At 40.6% G+C, this 20,099-nt stretch overlaps 2 protein-coding genes across 2 annotated transcripts; both read left to right on the top strand.

The window, feature by feature from the left end:
• The first annotated feature begins 5,593 nt into the window (after nucleotides 1–5,593).
• Nucleotides 5,594–13,897, top strand: fam83ha (family with sequence similarity 83 member Ha). Its single transcript, XM_042222888.1, has 6 exons — nucleotides 5,594–6,018; nucleotides 6,884–7,335; nucleotides 7,446–7,610; nucleotides 8,371–8,495; nucleotides 8,627–12,633; nucleotides 12,777–13,897. Exons 2-6 carry the CDS (start codon nucleotides 6,892–6,894, stop codon nucleotides 13,895–13,897), a joined length of 5,862 nt encoding a protein of 1,953 aa, XP_042078822.1. The 5' UTR covers nucleotides 5,594–6,018; nucleotides 6,884–6,891.
• On the top strand, nucleotides 13,898–17,762 carry LOC102293854 (androgen-dependent TFPI-regulating protein). Its single transcript, XM_005927093.3, has 4 exons — nucleotides 13,898–16,919; nucleotides 17,026–17,151; nucleotides 17,259–17,360; nucleotides 17,489–17,762. The coding sequence occupies exons 1-4, from the start codon at nucleotides 16,773–16,775 to the stop codon at nucleotides 17,606–17,608; spliced, it is 495 nt and encodes a 164-aa protein (XP_005927155.3). The 5' UTR covers nucleotides 13,898–16,772; the 3' UTR covers nucleotides 17,609–17,762.
• The last annotated feature ends 2,337 nt before the right edge of the window (nucleotides 17,763–20,099 follow it).

The following is a 20,099-nucleotide window of genomic DNA, read 5'->3' as shown; positions in this document are numbered from 1 at the left end:
TAAAAACTGGTGACAGGGGGTTGAAAGAGTACATTATTGTACTCTTGATGTGGGAATGCAATAATCTGTGGAATTTGCCATTCTCTCAACAAGTGACAAAGATAGAGGAGTTAGTCTTTGCTCAAATGACAAGGTTTGTCCAACATGGCACAGATCCAGAATCCACCCAGATAAGAGTGGCCATCTAATTTTGTCATATTCAAGAATTTCATAGGCTGAATCTCATCTGGATATGGATGAATTAAGCAAAACAACGTTAACACGTTTGGAAATGTGCTCAGCCCATTGTCTGCAGACTTTCATTAACTTTCATCATCTCTTTAGCCAAGCATGATCTCACCTCTTTGAGAACCACTAAGACTTCCTGTGTCCCTCCGTGACAGTATGCGCCCAGAAATGGATTCAGCAGCTGCTGCTCTTCCTTTTCTCTTTGTTTTCTCACACTCCATTTTTTTCTCTAGTGTCAATCTTCCTCTTCCTACATGCTCTCCTTATCAGCACAATAGCCTCAGGACATGTTATAAACAACAGATGAACACATGGCTTCCTACATAGAGGTAAAAGAGAGGAACTTCAGCCAAAAACTCAATCAAATCATTTTGTGTTTAACCATTTCAGTGGTTGAATTTTAAATATAATCAACATTACGTGTCTCTACTGGAGTTATCACTAAATACAGAGTAAATAAAAAATAGATGAAATGTGGATGTCTCAGTTTTGCATGTTATTCTTTTTGTCATGTATGTCAGTGCCACAATCAGGTGATTAAATGAATGTGATTAGTATAAACTAAATTTATACCATTCAAGTAAATTAAATTTGACCAGATTCAATTACACTTCATGTTTCACACTGTTCTTATGTAACAAATAATATTGAAAATTTACATGTCTTCACATTTTTTTGAGTGTGGCAATAGAATACAAGGTCAGGATATCAACAAGAGTCATTTCTGTACATGAACGTACATAAAAAAAATGTAGTCGAAACCACAGATGTTTAAATATTACAGTGTGAATTGATGTCAAACAAGAATCGGAGCAAAGCACGGCCATTGTTTAGCACCTTCAGGCTGGCTTCCATCCCCACAAACTCGTCATGCTAAATTACAAAGCAAACCATTTTTACAGCCTAGTTAAAAAACAAAAACAAAACAAAGATGTCCATAGCTTATTTCCCTTTTCATGACAACTGTGAATGGAGTGAATTTGTATATAAGTCACTCTTTTTTAAATGTATTATCCTTAAAATTATGCAGGATTAAGGGTGTAGCTTATTTCAGTAACAGATAGATGCCAACAGGAAGGAATAGTTGTTAGCTGTATGCTAGGCCTGACCTCTGCTAACCCATTGTGTCTGTGGTGTTGGAGTCTTCCGGAGAATTTTTTAATACAATTATGGCAAACAATATGGCCAGTGTTAGTCAACTGTACTGGCAGACAATCAAAGAAGTATGCTCAGTTTTTTTGGTAGTGAAATTCTAGCATGATTTGTTTTATATGTTAGCACAGACACAGATCTCTGGGGGTATCTTGCTAATGAAGCTAGCTATCGTTTACATTAAGCCCTCCTTTTTATGATATGACGGCTTAAAAAACCATAATGACACAATCAAAATGTCCGACTCTAGGGTTCAAATAGATAGAATAGATTTATAGATAGAAACTTTCCTTTTATGGTTCAGGCCACATGCAGACCGCTTTGATATTAAGCAAGCCAGACCAGTTAACCTCTTCTTTCTGACCATGTAAAGAAGTTTAAGTGCACATTTAATTCGATAGATCTTAATATAAGAAAAAGTGCAATTTCAATAATACATCTCCATTTTATCAGTTTTACTGGATAAATAAATTATGTTGTAGTAAATTTAAGAAATCAGGATGGATGAAAAGCAATCGGACTCATGAAAATACAGTTCGGATTTTCCAAAACTGTCTAGTTGGTTGGATCGGTGTCTTTGCTCTGCAAATTCTGGCCTCCGGGCCTTATGTTTGACATCCCTGGTCTAGAACAACCAACCATTATTGTCATTTCTGGAGTCATGTTGCAAGCCTAACTAAAAAGCATGGTCAGTTAAGGCTTGTATTGTACATACCCACATTAAAAAAGACCTGCAAACAGCACTGCGGCCCCACCCAACAATTGAAGTTAAGCTTTTCCATTTGAAGCATTTATGAGAATATGAAGCCTTTTTGAAGTGATACAGAGCTCTCCCCATTTATACGGTGAACACCTTGTGAAGATGTTCAAATGTCATTCAATGTCATTAAAAAGGTATGGCCTACAAACTACGTGCCATGTACTTTCCAGCTCTTCATGGGACCTCCTCGGTTTTGTTTTCACCACAGGATGAGTGCTGAATTCTCTAAGGTTGGCAGCTGTTGAATCTGTGCAGGTTGCCAATTAAATCCAAGGTTTATATTCTTCATTACAGAGTGTGTACTGGTGGGGCACAGTCCAAGAGTGTGGGAGTCCGGGAAGGTGGTGCTGTTCACGACTTGCACTCCTCTGTTTGTTTAGCAGTGTTATCAAAGTGTGTGCATCATGCAGAATGAGTGTGAACTGTATCACTCAACACTTAGTCTACGAGGTCTCTGCAAGGACGCGGTAATCAGATCTGCGGTGCAGGATATTCTTCCTCCAGTGATATGCCTTCTTTGTCCCGTTTTGACAATAACAGTTGTACATTTGAGCTGAAGTTGTGGTATCACATAAATCATAACAGTTCACACTGAGTTTGATTCACACATTCCTGGTGGTGTTTTAGGAAGGGGGAGGACCTCAGCTCTGAGTCACTGTGTGTCCGAGTTCATGTTTCATAATCACTGCTGTCAGTCACAAAACCAAAAGGCAAGACATGGGTTGTGTATTTTTATTGAGAGCTACATGGGTTAAAGGACTGCCACTGTGAATGCTACCCAATGGTATGTAGTGTAGCAACTATCTATGAACCAAGAGAACATGACTTTTTATGTCTCTATTCCAACTGCTCCTCTGTGTGCCTTGGGTGGTGCCTGAAGCGAACAATGAAGGATTGTCTTCAAGTCTTTACTTGAGCTGCTATGTTGTCTCACTTCCTTTGGATTGGTTACATCAGCGTTCACGCTGACATGGCTATTTTAGGTATGAGTTTGGAGCTGCCCTTAAAGAAAAATCACTGAATTTTAGCCTCTCTATCTCTCTCCTTTCAAGGTTTAACAAAACACGGGTTGCAAAATCCTGTCTTGGAAACCCAGATGTCCTTCCTCCAACTTTTAGGCTACATTTCCACATGAGAACCCTTAGTAAACAACAAAGAAAGGATAATATCATTTCAGTTTATAGTGAATGCCACAAAAGAAATCGTTAATGAAGCATGAAAAGCAGAAAAAAAGAATGAATGATGGGATCATGTTGAAGGTGTAGCCTTTTTTTTTGCACACTTGAGGCTACACCTTCAACAAGGGCTGGTAGGGCGGCACTCTTTGTAATGATCATCCTCGCCCAGTGTTTCTATTGTTTGTTAATATGCTCATCATAGTAAGAAGTTTGAGGTTAACCTATTAGGAAGTCTTTTCTACAGAATCCAGGCTTGAATGGAATTCCAGTGACTGTTTACATTGTTCAGAGAGGATAGGTTTCATTCCTGTATTAATTAGTTTTATTCCTTTGCAGCGTCTCAACCTCTTAACAGCTTTAAAATTACCGGTAGTTGTTTATTTTTATTCAGCGTATATCATCAAAGTAAATATGATTAACTATGATTTTTTTTAATGAATAGGCCTATAATTAGGTACAGCTGAATCTGAAGTCCCATTAGTTCCCATTTTTAACATATTTATAAGCAGAGATGGCTTTATCAGCTAGTGCACCATGAGAAAAAGTAAGACATGGACCCTTAATGGCCACCCCGATGTTTTGTGAATGAAAGAAAACATTAAAAACTGGTCAATTAAATAAGTAAGCATTAATCCTAAACCTAAACCACAAACATTTCCTTAAGTGTTATTCATTTGCCAAAAAAGGACTAAACCAATGTCACTGATGGCATGTTCTTCTCATTTTATTTCTACAGTACTTTGCAAAGTGTCCAATCATTTCTTTATATTTTGATTCCCGAGAGATCCATCTCACCCTTTAGTTGATCTATCTACTATTGACCAAAGCCTCATCAGATAAAGTCTCAGTCGAAGGGTGGCTGTCAGAAAGCCAGGAAAACTAGGAGAAAATGGTAAAGTATGTCAAATTATACAAAACTAAACAGAATATCAGCAGTAACAGATATTATTGACTTATGAATCCAAAGGTCAGGACAGCGGTACAACATGTGGAATCTGAAAATTCAATCAGAAAGAAACAAATGTCAAAGAAAAGCACCCGAAAACTGATTGAAAATTCACTGACTTATAATGATTTCAATGTACACAGACCTTTCTGCCTACATGGCTGCCATGGAACAAGTCAGAGGCTACTCTGAAGCACAAGCTTTAACTGCAAAGTAACATAGTTAACAAAATGCAGTCTGGTTACAACGTTATTTATACATTGTTTGATTGCAGTTTGCAAAGTACAGGACCCATCCTTGAGGCAAATCACAGTGATGTGGCAACCAGATGCCATAGAAGGTGAATGACATTCCGTGACTACAAGCAACTAACTAACTAACTGCTATGCAAAGTGGGCGGGACCTGAAATAAACTTTTATCGCTGGATACTGTTAACTGATATATTGCCTTAGAAGGCCTTAGACCAGAGCCTGGAATGTATGCAAGGAACCAGCCCTCGACTTCAAAGCAAATCGCTTGCAGCGTGGATGGAGCTTTAGGGAATGATAGGCAGTACACCAGTACATCTAGCACATCGTGTTGAAATGGTCACTTCCAGGCTCCAGTTGCTTAGATGGCCCTCTATTTACTACCAGGTCATATCTCAGTCAACTACAGTATGTTCTTCACTCCTCAGGTAGCTACAGTCACTCGCCTGAATGTTGAGTTTATCCCAGATACCACTCGCTTTGCCCAGCCTGCATTTTTTTTTCACCTCTATTTGCTTGAAGTCGCTTGAATTGATTCAAATTTTTTTTATTTTTTCACTTGTCGCCATGTCAGTGCGATTTCCTTCCAGAGTGTGCGTGGGTACGTGAGTGTACCTACAATTAAAGCTAATAGCTTTTATTACGTGTAATGTTATTAAACATTTTATAGAAGAAATTAAATCTCCTCATCCACCCTTTATGTCATTTTTGTCTTTCTTCCTGTTTGTTTGATTGTTTGGGTTTTTGTTTTTTGTTGGGGGGGGGGGGGGGGGGGTTAACCGAGCCATGCCCTTCGCTCCGTCCCTGGTAACAACAGCCGTCTCAAACTACTATGGTCTGTATTAATGTGTCCGTATGCCCCTACTCCCTGGTGGAACATCCTGCTATGACCTGTTGATAATTAATTTACAGTGGGTTTATCCTTGGCCTTTATAACCGGGTAACAATATCTGCCAGCACGATCACACAAAACGTATTAACTGATAATAACTAATGATTCAGAACAGTGTTAGGTGGGGGCGGGGGAGAAATATGAGCGATCAACGTAGGGTTTTTATGAACTAGCAACGCATTACCTGATAGGGCTAAAACTAGCCACAAAGTTCGGCTCCAGTTTACAGCAGTAGTAGCGAGTGAGTGTCAGGAGTGGGATGATAACATCTGGGTAGAGTTCAGCTGGCTCAGGACAGCCACGGACACTGAGAGCTGAGCAGAAGTGAACAAACTGCGGAGCTGCTGCAGCCGGTGAGGCGGGGCGAGGTCTGTCGACACTACTTTTTTCCTCCGGTCGATGCGTCTCAGACATTCTCGCCAACATGCCTCAAGCATGACAGCAAACTGGTTTAGCTGGGTGACAGGGGAAAAGGCAGTGTAAGAGTAAACTTTCGGCAGGTCACACCTGGACTTGGAAGCTCGGTACAGCTGTGAACAACAACACGGTGAAGAAAGCAAGATGACTGCTGTGAAGTTTAACCGACGGAGAGCTTGACGGGTACACCAATGAGGTAGGCTCAGCAGACGGTAACTGTGGGGGCTGTATGGCTCTGTGCTGTTAGCCCCTGCGGTGTTTGGGCTAGCTGGATCCAACATGAGACTACAGACTGACCCAGCTCCGGTTAACTTTTCTAACTCGGTGGGGGGAAAAGTTTTGTCCGTAAATGACAGGCTCACTTGCGTAGCGGCAACACAAAGCTATTTTATCTTTAACTTATTTACTTAGAGCTTGTTGTCCTTTAACGTCTGCTCCAGGGCTTTGAGCTTTACTCTTTACTCCTGGTGTTTCTTTTCTCGTTTATATGAGATTTCTGGCTTTACATGAAAGTTCAAATGGAGTCGAGGGTGTTTGGCCAGAGGGAGGGGCCACACCCTAACCATCTATCCTGTGGTTAGATTCCATTTCCCTCATTGTGCTTTCACCGGTCCAATGAAATTGTAGCAGATGCTGCAATATCTCTGAGAAGTATCCACTGGCGTCTATTTATTTTTATTTTTTGGGTTGTTGAGCTGGGTTTGTCAGGGTGTATTGATAGAGTGGTATCTCAACTTGGCTGCAGCTAGTTGATTTTTAAGAAAGTGAACTCCACCACTGTTGTAACTATGGACCCAGACAGTGTAAATATGCCACACAAACAGTAGAATAAATGCTTCTGTTACTTTTGATTTGTTAGAGTCTTTATCATGTCAGGGTGGTTTTTTTGTCAAATAGTACATGTTGTTATCTTTAGATTTTATTCTATCTCGCATGACAACAAGAAGCAGCGAATTAGACATCTGTGGGTTGTGTGAGTGTATCTGATTACAGCTGAACCCAAATTTGGTTCAAAAACATTTACAAGTTGTGTATCTTTTTGCCCTTTGTCCTCTCCTAAGACCACAGTATGGCGCGTCGCTCTCAGTGTTCCTCTGCTGGGGATAACCCCCTGGACCCCAACTACCTCCCTCGTCACTACCGGGAAGAGTACCGGTTGGCCATTGACGCTCTGGTTGAGGGGGATTTGGAGGGGTACTATGAGTTCCTCCAAAAGGCGGATGTGGTGGACTTTCTGTCCACACCTGAGATTCAGCACATTATGGGCTTCGTTCAGGGTCCTCAGCTGATCGGACACTCTGAACAGCTTTTTCTGGAAAGCGGGGGAGATGGATCCTCAGACACTTACTGGCCGATTCACAGCGACCAGGACGTCCCAGATTTGGACCTCGGGTGGCCCCACTTGCAACTCTTCAGTTTGCCCACAGAGGTTACCACTCTGGTCAACCCCCCTGAGCCAGACATGCCAAGTATCAAGGAGCAGGCCCGGCGACTCATCAAAAACGCTCAACAGGTTGGCCTGTGGTTTCCTTCACATTAATCACCATTGTTCTTTTTTCGACTGTCGTGCTCATGGCGCTTTTGTTTTCGCTTTGGTCGCTTTGTTTTCTTTCATTTCCTCAGGTCATTGCCATAGCGATGGATATGTTTACCGATGTTGACATTTTTGCGGATGTCCTTAACGCTGCCACGAGAAACGTTGCTGTCTACATCCTTCTAGACGAGCTGAATGCACATCACTTTGTGAGCATGGTATCCAACTGCAGAGTAAACCTGCAGAGCATTCAGGTGATTGAGTATTCTTTGCAATGCATTTTGTCTTCTTACATGTTTAATTTCCACTCCCATTTATACTTTATGTCTGCCCTTTTACTTTATATACAATATGCACGATCTGTGGCTCAAACAAATTTGCTGTTTATGTCTGCTTTAACTGATTAAATGGTTGAAATCTATTTTTGTTATGCGTTTTGAAGGCTGTTTTGTCTTCATTTGGAATGAATGGATTTGGCACTACAGGCCACTGAGGAGGGGTGGGGGTGTTTGGAAAGCACTGAGAGATAACCCATAGTTGTTTTGTCTTTTCATGGGATTTGTTGACAGTATTACAAAATTTAGAATATCACCAGCTTTATCTCCCAGTGGTCTTTTCACAGTAAGCTATATTGTCCAACAAAAGCTAAGCAATTGGTAAAAGATGACTTTCTCAAGTCTCCACTGGCACAGGAAAGTTCTTAGAACTGCATTTTATGCTATTGTGTAATATAAATAAAATGCCAGTATTAATACATCTGAGCCTGATATGTTGAGTAAATGGAGACTGACTCATTTAGTGATGTTTAAAAAAAATCACATGACCAGTATAGTACTGCAAAAGTGAACTACGTATACAATCTTTTTCTCCTTTTCTGTGACGTTATCTCAGAAGACGCAGTGCTAATGCAATGCTGCCACCTATCTTGGATTTATGCAATTGAAAACATTGCTAGATGTGCTTCATACATTTTTAGGTTTTATAAATCTTAAGGTGATTCCTTGTGCCTTGCAGTTTTTACGAGTGAGAACAGTGTCTGGCAGCTCGTACAAGTGTCGCTCAGGCAAATCCTTCAAAGGTCAGATGATGGATCGCTTCTTGTTGACTGACTGCAGGGCTGTGCTGAGTGGAAATTACAGGTGAGGCTGTTTAAAACTACTGCAGAATCCTACTACACCAGGATTGTTTCCTAATAAATGTGTTGTGTTTGCAACATTGAACGTTTTAACGATTCTTGTATTAAATTGCACTTATCTTATGTCATGTCCAGCTTCATGTGGTCTTTTGAGAAACTACACCGCTGCATGGCGCACCTGTTCTTCGGACAGCTCGTGACTACCTTTGATGAAGAGTTTCGGATCCTGTATGCTCATTCCCAGCCGCTGATTGTTGAAGATTTGGTTCCTCCAGTGGAAGACATGAATCCATTACAAAAGAGGGAATACGCCAGTGACAGGCTATCACTGTACAGGGAGCCTATGAGAACTCTGCCAGCAGCTGATTCTAGTCAACCAGATGAATGGGCCAGACAGTCCTGTGATGAACGAATGGATGACGATTGGAGAAGGATGCCCTTTAACACTAAGGAACCCCTGCGTGGACCCGCAGATTTGTACAATAGGTTTCCTTCCCAACAACCACACGTGGACCCATCATTTGATCAGGGACGTGCCAGGATTCCACCGATGGAAAATCGACCCTTTAAACATCCTGGCTTTGCTGAAGGTGTTCAAGGAAGATATCCTTATCCATTCCTGCAAACTCAGGGAATGCCAGAACCTGAGTCCCAGGGGAGGCATTTTTACAGGGGCCAGCAGCCTTATCTAGGACCAGCACCAGGACCAGAAGCAAATTACAGCTATGACAAGTTCTGGAGCCAAGGCTATCTTTCAAGAGATCAATACTCTGAATCTGCTTTACCACAAGAGATGCAACCACCTGATTTTGACCCTGCTTTTAACTACTTGTCATCTACCAAAGACTATGATCAGAGCTCAGAGAAAATGCTTCCTGCAGCAGATTTTAGTTCGTCTCAACCTAGAAGACTAAGTTTAGGCCATCCATATACGTGCCAAACCTCTCCCACGCCCTCCAGCCACGCTGATCAGAGGCAGTTTCTTCAGGAGTCTAACAGTGACCGCAAGGATCCCATGGTTAAAAAGGGTCTGAGAAACTGGAGGATTAACTCATACCTTAGTGCATATGATAATTCAGGAGATGAAGGCCTGCCAGTGGAACCACCTCAGGCCCCAGATCCTTTTGAAGAACCCCGTAACACCATGCAGAAAACAGCACCAGGGGTTGATTTGTCACTTCCTAAAATCCCAAATGTCAGAGAGTTCAAAGTTCCTGTTATATCCAGGGTGAGTCAGATACCAAATTATGCCAAAACAACAGCCAGAGAACAGCCTAAGGTATTGCCCGATGAACCTCCTGCAGTGGCAGAAGAAACCAAAACAACACCATCAGAGTCACAAACCACAAACAAGGAGGAAAAGAGGACAGAGGAGGGAGAACAAAATGAGCCAAAGCTTCTGCGGTCCGATTCTTTCCGAAGGAAACTAAATGCTAGTGGAATGAACAGGTGCTCCAGGTTAAGGTCCTCTCTGATATTCAGCTCTCTGGATCAGCCAGCTCCTCAGGATAGTCAAACTACCCCTCCTGAGCAAAAGGACGGAGACACTGAAGACATTGACAAAACTGAATCTGAAAAGATAAAACTACCCTTTGTTTCTCAAGTTCTGGGACAAAGGAGAACTGCTGCTAGAGAACCTTACGAATGGACTCGGTACCTAAAGACATCCACAGAAACAAAACCAGACAAGGAAAGCACTAAAGGAGATGATAAAAATTCATCAAAGCAAGAAGATTCAAAAGACGTTTCAGAAAAGCGTGAGGAAACAGAGTCAGCAAAAGTACCCCATGTAGAGCAGCCTAATCTTTCGCCATCCATGCCTCGATCCAAGCTTTCTGAAGCTGAGCTATCCAAAACCAATCAGCCGGTACAACCACCTAAACCTTTAGCTACCCTTCTACCATATGCAGATATGAATGATCCTGATGTAAGATTAATGTTTTTCAAAGAGCTGGCAGCAAAACGCAAAGCTGAAGCAGCCACAAAAGCTGCAAAGGGCAAAGGAAAAGACCCGGTGAAACCAGAAACTGAACTAAAAGTCAACAGTGGTGTCAAAAAGGAGGGACCTGAACCAAGAGAATCCTCAGAAGACAGGGCTTCCAAAACTGAGGGGGAAAAGAGTGCTACTGCAGACGGTCAGTCAGCTAGTGTGTCTTTTGAATCCAGTGAAAACATTAACCAGCAGGACAGTCAGATCGAAAATCACTCCAATACCTCCCAGAGCTCTAAAGAACAAAATAAAGTAGCAGAAGATTTAGGCACAACAAAACTGGACAACAGTCAGTCAACAGATCTTCTTCCTGCTTCCTCAGAGTTACCTCTGAACAAATCACCACAAGAACCCATGCTGTCAGATGCTGCTGATGACGAGAGCAGCCCCAGTCATCCACCCACAAATTCTGCTCCCACTAATGTTTCTTCACTTACACAAAGTACTGATAAAACGGAAACCCCAAGCCCGGATTCTACCTCAAAGGAGTCTAAATCAGTCTGTGCCAATTCTGATGAAGGACTTTCTGCGTTGGCTTCTCACACCCAAAATCCTGAATTGACTCATTTAGTAACCAGCATCTCCCCTCCTGCAGTAACATCAACAGTTGACGCCTTTGACCCATCAATGCTGAGATCCTCCTCTGAGAATAATCTGCTAGATTATGGTTCACAGAAAAGTCCAGTTTCTTTATCGTCCGGTACGCCTTCTCTTTTTACCACTGAAGAGAACAGACTTTCAGAAGATTCCAGTTCACACCCTGCTTCTGGCATATTAGCTTCAAATGATGATAAAACAGAGGCACATGACTCTATGAGCTCCTCGCCAAAAGGGTTAGCAGAAGATTCTAAATCTAAAGATACGAGTAACCAAACTCCTCTAGATTCCTCTTCCAAGTTGCCGTCATCCCAGACTCCTTCAGCAACTGACTCTGTACATATGGAATCTGGTGTTTCTCCTGAGGTGTTTGTTAGTGGTGCTGAGTCAAGCTCATCCTCGTTACAGTCCACCACAAGCGTTTCTGGTGCTACAACTTCCACAGAAAGGTCAGAAAAAGATATTTCTGAATCAGAGAAAGCCAATTGTAAAAGCGAAAAAGATCCTTCTGTAGCTGAGAAGAGCATGACTGAATCAGAAATACAGGTTTCTGAACCAGAAAAAGATGCCTCTGAAACAGAAGTAGGCATGCCTGAATTAGACAAACGTGTATCTGAATTAGAGAAAGTCGTGTTTGAAACAGCTATTTCTGAAACAGAAAAGGCCATTTCTGCGACATCAGACCCAGGAAAGGGTACTTTGGAATCAGAGAAAAGTGTTTCTGAATCAGAAAAAGACCTTATTGAAACATCAAAATCAGAAAACGATGTCTCTGAATCAGAAAAGAACCTTTCTCAAGGAGAAAAGTGTGTTTCTGAACCAGAAAAATCTGAGGGAGCTCTATCTGAAACAGAAAATGCCATTTCTGAAAAACAAGAATCCGTAAAAGATATTTTTGACTCTGAAAAGAGCATTTCTGAACCAGAAAAACGTATCTCTGAATCGGAAATAGGCACGTCTGAATCAGAGACAGCTGTTTTTGAAACAGAAAAGGCCATTTCTGAGACATCAGACCCAGAAAGGGGTACTTTAGAATCAGAGAAAGGTGTTTCTGAATCACAAAAATCCATTTCTGAAACATCAAAATCAGGAAACGATATTTGTGAACTAGAAACACGCCTTTCTCAAGTAGAAAGACGTGTTTCTGGGTCAGAAAACATTGTTTCTGAACCAGAAAAGTCAGAGAGAGGTGTTTCTGAATCAGAGATAGGTGTATCTGAAACAGAAAAGGCCATTTCTGAAAAACCCGAATCGGAAAAGGATATTCCTGAATCTGAAAAGACTGTTTCCGAATCAGAGGAAGGTGTTACTGAGTCAGGAAAAGAAGTTTCACAATCAGAAATCGGTGTTTCTGAATCAGAAAAGAGCCTTTCTCAAGTAGAAAACATAGTTTCTGAACCAGAAAAGTCAGAGGGAGCTGTTTTTGAATCAGAGATAGGTGTATCTGAATCACAAAAATCCATTTCTGAAACATCAAAATCAGAAAATGATATTTGTGAACTAGAAACACACCTTTCTCAAGTAGAAAGACGTGTTTCTGGGTCAGAAAACATTAGTTTCTGAACCAGAAAAGTCAGAGAGAGATGTTTCTGAATCAGAGATAGGTGTATCTGAAACAGAAAAGGCCATTTTGAAAAACCGAATCGAAAAGGTGTATTTCTGAATGCAAAGACGTTTGATCGAGAAGGTGTTACTGAGACAGAAAAAGCAATGTTTCTGAATCAGAAAAGGTTATTTCTGAGACTGCAAAGACTGTTTCTGAATCAGAGGAAGGTGTTACTGAGACAGAAAAAGAAGTTTCTGAATCAGAAATTTGCTCAGTTCAAAAGGCTGTTGCAGAGGATTCTGTGGTTCCTGAATCTTCACATGTCAAAGGTGATATCATACCTAGTAGCCCTTCTCCACCTGAGCCATGTGTACCTGAGATAAAAGAGCCCACTATTACTGTACCCACACCCACGGACACTCCAGCCGAGCATTTGCCATCAGAAGCAAGCTCCACTGTCATTACAGACTCTACTCTTAATGCTTCGCAGTCAGAAACAACTGCAGCTCCTCAAGACGCACAGATACAAGCAACCCCTCCCTCTGACCTCAACTTTACAGGAGCTGAGGCACCAACCCCTGCTGAAACAGGATCACGTTCCTCTCCTTTGTCTGAGTCAGTTGAATTCGTTTTGCCCCCTGAAGCTAAAAAAGCAGAAACCAACATGTCTGCATTGCACACTCTCGCTGATACAAATTCCCTTTCCAACCAGACTCCATCAGAATCGGATAAAGCCCCCAAAACTCCCTCTAGCACAAATGAGCCTACCTCAGAGCCACCTGTGCCTGCTGAAAATAGTAAAACAGAGCCTGAGCAACTGGACACAGGCAGGAGAAACTCAGATCATACCCAGGGTACAAAGGAAAGCAGTGCCAAAGAGTCTGTCGGCAGTGAGAAAACGAATGACCAAATACAGCAAAGTAACTTTTCTGAATCAGCAGAGATCACATCCAAGCAGCCCAAATCGAGCCAGTCTCGATACCACTCATCCACAGCCAACGTGCTCTCGAGCAGCAACCTCAGAGACGATACCAAGCTGCTCCTGGAGCAGATTTCCGCTAATAGCCAAAGCAGGAATGAGGCTACCAAAGAGTCTCCTGTTACCGATGACGAGAAAGAAGACAAAGCTGACAAAAATGCTAAAAGGGAGAAAGAACGAGGACTTGATAAACTAAACAAAGGGCAAAAATCACCTCAGGAGCGAGAAAAGCTGCTGGAGAGGATCCAGAATATGAGAAAGGAGAGGAAGGTTTACAGTCGATTTGAGGTATGAATGTATTACCAATATTGTTTGCTATTAGAAGTATTAATATATATTTAATTGCCCTTGTGGTGAATCTATTTTTTTTTGTCTCTACTATCACAGATGACAACTTAAATGGGATCCAAAGAAAGATGAGATATTAAAAGGTGGATACAGGATGTGTAGAAGGAAGTGAAATTAAATAAATAAAAAGCTGGCAAAGATATTTGTTGGAAATGGGATTTCTCTTCTGGGTTGTATGGAAAACAAGGCTTATCATGCACAGAAGAGTCAGGGAACGTGTACTGAAGCGTGACTTTAGACAATATGCAAGTTATTGCAAAGCCGTTGTCCCAATTACGTGCGACGTGTTCAACAACGAGCTTCTTACTGTGGCTGAATCATCAAGTTGCTCCCAGTATGAACTGAGAGCATGAGTGCAGGATCGAACATGTTTTTACTGACTGCAGGGTAACGTGCAATGTGTCAAACCAAGTTTCTGTGAAGAGGCCTTCTTGCCGTAATCTTTTACAACACTGACAGCAGCGTCAGCTAGTTTTATGACGAGATGTTAGAGAACTGATAATCTGCAGTGGTCAGATTTTGTAAAGCTGTAATATACTATAGTTTGTATTATAATGGTTCAGCTTCATCTTAAAAAGATGATAATTACATATATTTGGAAGTAAGTGGATCTGTGGATCATGCTGGCATAAATAAACTGTAACGTTTTTCATCCTAAACATGCAACCGAAAACAAGGAAATGCACACGATGGACTCAGACGTCGACGTGTAACACTGTGTCGTTTTTGTTTTCAGCTGTTGAAAGCAGATGTCATTAAGGTTAATGATGAATATTCAAAGGTGCATCAGGTTTACTTCAAGGTCTTGTTTATATACACCATTCAACGCTTTTTCATTTACACATTTTGGGGAACAAACCCCAAAATCCAGCATATGAAGCTTTTTTAAGTGTTTACTTTGCCCGTGGAAAGCCAAAACTATCCGACAGTATGGGGTTGTATTTTATAATCTGCTGAAACCAACCTTTTATTTGTCTTTTAAACTTTTCTCTAGCCTGCAGTTTTTAAATCAGTACTTGTTCTACGTGTCTGTTGAAACTGATCTTGAAGCTGTGAAGAGTTTACATATGTATGTTTGAGTATGTAGAGCTGAGCAGTGACAGTGAGTTCTCACAGATTTACAGTATCATACCTGTCTTCATCACCTTTTGCTGTTTGTAAATAAAACTTCTTAAATATATCGAGGCTTGTTTGTTTTTGTTGTTTTTTTTCCTCCCATGTCTGAGGTGCAGTTCATTAAATTCATCTTTGATATAGCACAGAAAGAAACTCAGGTACTGCTTTAAAAGTAAATTTTAGGTACTATGACACTATTTCCACAAAATTAAACATGCCATCTAAAATAAAAATAAAACCAGAATTAAATAATAAATTATTTAAATCCTTAATTGCAAGAGGTTTTTAAATATTTACGTATATAATGTTTCATATGTAACATGTTCGTGTGTAACTTGAAAACTCCATTTGATTTAAAATATCCAAAAAGAACACATACATTATATTTTATATAACAGATTTCTCTTCTAAACCTACACAGATTTAGTAGCTTTAACACAGTGATTGCAACATACTGCATATTGGCTTTGGCTCAGTACTATCAGTTCACAGGCTTTACATCAGCACCATCTTCAGGCCATTTATGACATCTATGAAAACTTTAAGGATCACAGGAAAAGTAATGGGAGAACAAGTTTAGGAGAAAACTTTATTTAATTTTTATTTTTGCCTGTTTTTCCTAACACGTTTATTCTCTAACGTGAAACTTTTGCTCTTTGAAATTTTCTTTCTTATGAATTTATCGGGTTATTTTGTCGTCACACATTTACTATTATTTTAATAAGCTCGCGAGAGATGTGTCGAGCTCCTGAATTTAGATTTCCAGCAATAATAAAGAAGTAACTCTTCTGTGATCCAGTCTTTGTCAGAAGATATTTACCTATCTGAACTTTGCAAGTTTTAGGCAGGTGTGAAAAAATGCTGTAAACAAAGAATACTTTCAGAAATATAAATGATTGTTTATTGGCCCCACATGTTTTCTGCAGTAGGACAATGACCCCAAACATACAGCCAGTCATTAAAAATTATTTTCAGCGTGAAGAACAAGAAGTACTGGAGTGACGGCATGGCTCCCACAGAGCTCTGATCTCAACATCATCGAGTGTGTCTGGTATTGCATGAAGAGACAGAAGGATGTGAGGAAGCCTACATCCACAGAAGATCTGTGATGTTTGGAGCACCCTACCAGCCGAGTTCCTTCAAAATCTGTGTGCAAGTGTACCTAGAAGAATGGATGCTGCTCTGAGGTAAAGGGTGGTCACACCAAATATTGACTTGATTTAGATTTCTTTTTTGTTCATTCACTACATTTTGTTGATTGGTGGAAAATAAATAGCATTCTTTGTTTACAGCATTTTTTCCTCACCTGCCTAAAACCTTTGCACAGTACTGTATCTGAACTCACATAACCTTCCTAACTCGTTGGGATTTCTCTTGCAAAACACTATATAACAGATTACACTCTCACTGTGCATAAATTTGCCTCCCAGCCACAAGCGGTTATGAAAGAAGTCGCCATATGTTTCGTAAAAAACTGAACAGTGGTTCTCTTGTGTTTCTTTGTCTCTGCTGCCTGCAAATGTCTTGATAAGCCGGCGCTGAATTACACTAATCTTTAAAGAACCTTCACTGCTTCAAGTGCCTCACATCTGAAGGGAAAACTTTGAAGTTTAGTCTTTTTGTTTTGTTTTGTTGTTGTTTTTTTTGCTTGCATTTTAATTTATTTTCACTATTTATTACAGAAGAATATAAGTTTACACTGAGAATGACTGTTAGGAGAGTGTATCACATTACAGCATTCAGCTGGTATGCGTTTATTGTTAAGAATCTCAATGATAAGGATGGAGAGGATTTGCCACCAGGAATCTTTGTTTATGGAGGACCTTGGAAGTACCTCACTTTTTTGAATTTGGTGAGTACCTTGATCGTTTATGGGTAATTGTTGTGAAGGATTAATGACCCTGCGATCCCAACAAGGACAGTGGGAAAAAACAACAATGTTGCTTGTAATGTTTCAGTTATTGCAAATGACGTTCTTTGGACTGGCGGCAGTGAATGATCTTCAACCTGAGAAAAAGGCTGAGAGTACTCTGAGCAAGTTTAAAGACCTTCTCTTCTCTGTCTTTGCCTTTCCAGTGGGCACGGTGAGAACCCCACATTTGCAAATCCTACATTCTTTCAAGTGCAAAAACACCCCCAAAGCAAAACACTATGCTTCACATTAACTCTGCCTTTGCTGCCTTTTCTTTAGTTTGTTGTTCTACTTTTCTGGGCAATCTTTGCATATGATAGAGAATTAGTCTACCCAGCTACCATCGACACCTTCTTCCCTCCGTGGATGAACCACGCTATGGTCTGTTGACTTGTGTTCTTCGGCATAATAAATAATTACTCAGCATCGTTTGTATTTTTAAAACATTTTTAAGCAATTCCTGGTTGGCCTGTCGGGACTTCTCATGTTGCTGTTGGCTTTTTCTTTAGCACACATTTGTCCTTCCCATCTTACTTGGAGAGGTGCTGGTGCAGCCTCACGTCTACCCACAGACTAAACATGCACTGACGGCATTAGGAATCGTGGGCTTGGCTTACTTATCTTGGTAAGTGCTGACTCAGCATTAACAGCATAATCAAGCACTTAAAAAAAAGCATTTCTTCAGTTTTTATCTTTCATTTGACACTGATTGAAGTTCACCTTCACCTTCTGAAAGCACAACACTGTCTAAATGCATCTATTTTTGCTGCTCCAGTGTGCATACAGCTTGCGGGTAAAAGCTTCTTTTCAACCTCCACAGCTCGGGCTCACATGTTGTAATGCAGCCAATAACTCCTCATGAGTACAGAACAAACCATAAGCATGCTGTTCATTGCATATGAGATGTTTAGTTTTGCTGCTGTTTTGCTGTTACAATGACTGCGTGAACACACTGGGTGAATGTTTGCATGAGTCAAACCTTTTTTTTCCTTCCTTTTTTTATTTTATATTCTGAACATGTTCTGCAGGATTATATGGGTGTACATGTCAGTCGGGATTTGGGTGTATCCTCTTCTTGGGCGCTTCAGTGCTGCTGGTCTGGTGGGCTTCTTCTTTTTTAACATGTCTGTGGTGATCTTGCTCTACCTGCTCGGGAACGAGCTCAGCAGACGGGTCTGGGGTAAGAGGAGTTACGTTTGCCATATCATACCAAAAAAGAAAGGTTTAAAAAAATAACAACAACAACAGAATCGAATCTGTCTCTTTGCTTAACTCTCTCTTTTGTCTCCTTTTCCAGAAAAGGACATGAACAAAAAGACAAGAGAAACAAATTAATTGAACCTTTCTCCCACATGGCCACATGGTTCTTTTTGAAGTGAAGCTATGCAAACAATCCATTCTTTCTCTTACTAAAAACAGTTTAAACCACAGGACAAAACACACCCTTGCCCAATGCGTTATACATTGTTCTGATTTGATGACTGGGTAATGATTGCGATAAAGACTGTATTCTTCTCCACTTGCGCTCCTTGTAGCACCAATTTAGCATTGGTGCAATGTTAAATAGCACCATTGAGACAGATTAGGCTACTTGCAACAAGCAGTACAGCCGTGGGTTACAAAGGTAACAATAAAGCAATTAGGATCCATGTTTAACATAACGCAGTTGTGTGCACCCCTGAGATATTCAGTGCAACATTTAAACTGAACATACTGCATGTTTTATCCTGTGATCATGAAAAATCTGCAGGGTGACGTGAGAATAACTTGTAATCCAAATAAGCATTGATTTGATGACATCACAAATCCTTCAAGATCTCCATGAAAGTCTGTTTTTGTATCCATCCGTCGCTCCAGATGAGCTCCTTGTTTCTTTTTCTTTCTTTTTTCCAAAGGAGATCAGGGACCACGCAAGTCCCTGTAGCCTTTTAGGTGATGGAGGTAGTTTGGATCCGCATCCACCAGTCCAACCGAAAGGATCTTTGCCAATAAATGCAAGTCATCGTCGCTCAGATCATTCTGTTGAAGAAATTGAAGTCAGATATTTTATCCAAACTATTCTCAGTAAGCTCAGCATTTAACTTTTGATTGCCACTTACCAACTTGTTGTTTGCAGAGGATTCTGGGAGCTGGGACTTTTGTGACTTGTTTCCCTGAAAATGATAAGAATCATTACACAGAGTTAGTCTTTGCTTCCTTGTTCCACCTCTATGCACTCTCTATAAATGTTTCTGTTTGCTTCGAACTTGATGTGAGCTACATTTAAAAAGAAAGAAAGAAAGAAAAATAAATAGCTGCTTACCTCTTTGAGTCCCGTTGAAAACCAATATATGACAAAGAGAAGACCAGCAATGATCTTAAGGCAAAACGAACAGCAGTCAGTATCACACAGGTTACAGTCACCACTAGAAAACAAAATCTTTGAAAAATGAACTTACTTACAGCTAAAAGACTTAAAATAATATATAAAGAGGACTGCACTTACTCCGATCAAGTACAACATGTTTGCTTCTGTTGTGTCTGCCCTGTTTGTGCTCTGATTCGTAACCTAAGGAGAAATAAAGAGGTTCCTTCTTCTCCGAGACATCAGACCACAATGCGTAAGACAGGAGAGGAAAACTCCCATAGAAGAACCAGCCGTACAGGATAGACTGCATATTCACCAAACAGGTTATCTTATGCCTGAATGAAGTCAGTCATGAGATAAATGTGCGGTTACGCAAACAACTGCGTAAAATAGGCGGATTTGTGTGTGATAAGAGCTATCATTAGCTGTAAGTCTTAACGCAGGTTAAGATGATCTCACCAGTGACACCTAAAAACAACAGATGTCAAAGAGTGACAACCTGCCTGTCATCCGCTCTGTCATATATTTACGCATTGGAAACTCTTGGAAAAGTTTAACTAAACTGCCTCCTCCTCCTTCACCGGCAATGCACTGAAATAATATCTACTGTATGTTTATCATACTTTCAAAGTATGCAAAAACCTGTTTTTGACTCAGCCTGTCCCCAGTTTCGTGCAATCAGTAGTCGATTTTAAAATGCAGATCAGATAGCATTGTTTGTTTTCAGTACAAGCTCAGTTTCATTTTAAAGAGATTTGAATGAGAGATGCATA

Source organism: Haplochromis burtoni, unplaced genomic scaffold (assembly GCF_018398535.1).
Source record: "Haplochromis burtoni strain Fernald_Lab_line unplaced genomic scaffold, NCSU_Asbu1 Contig_96, whole genome shotgun sequence".
NCBI lineage: Eukaryota > Metazoa > Chordata > Actinopteri > Cichliformes > Cichlidae > Haplochromis > Haplochromis burtoni.
This window is presented reverse-complemented; position numbering and strand designations above follow the sequence as displayed.

What these genes read in the sequence shown, in the direction of transcription:
- fam83ha (XM_042222888.1), top strand. Translation starts at nt 6,892, where the DNA reads ATGGCGCGTCGCTCTCAGTGTTCCTCTGCTGGGGATAACCCCCTGGAC. An exon ending in TAAACCTGCAGAGCATTCAG is followed by an intron (nt 7,611 to 8,370) that starts GTGATTGAGTAT and finishes TGTGCCTTGCAG; the next exon opens with TTTTTACGAGTGAGAACAGT. An exon ending in TTCTGGGTCAGAAAACATTA is followed by an intron (nt 12,634 to 12,776) that starts GTTTCTGAACCA and finishes GGTGTTACTGAG; the next exon opens with ACAGAAAAAGCAATGTTTCT.
- LOC102293854 (XM_005927093.3), top strand. Translation starts at nt 16,773, where the DNA reads ATGACTGTTAGGAGAGTGTATCACATTACAGCATTCAGCTGGTATGCG. An exon ending in TTGCCTTTCCAGTGGGCACG is followed by an intron (nt 17,152 to 17,258) that starts GTGAGAACCCCA and finishes CCTTTTCTTTAG; the next exon opens with TTTGTTGTTCTACTTTTCTG. An exon ending in CGTGGATGAACCACGCTATG is followed by an intron (nt 17,361 to 17,488) that starts GTCTGTTGACTT and finishes CTTTTTCTTTAG; the next exon opens with CACACATTTGTCCTTCCCAT.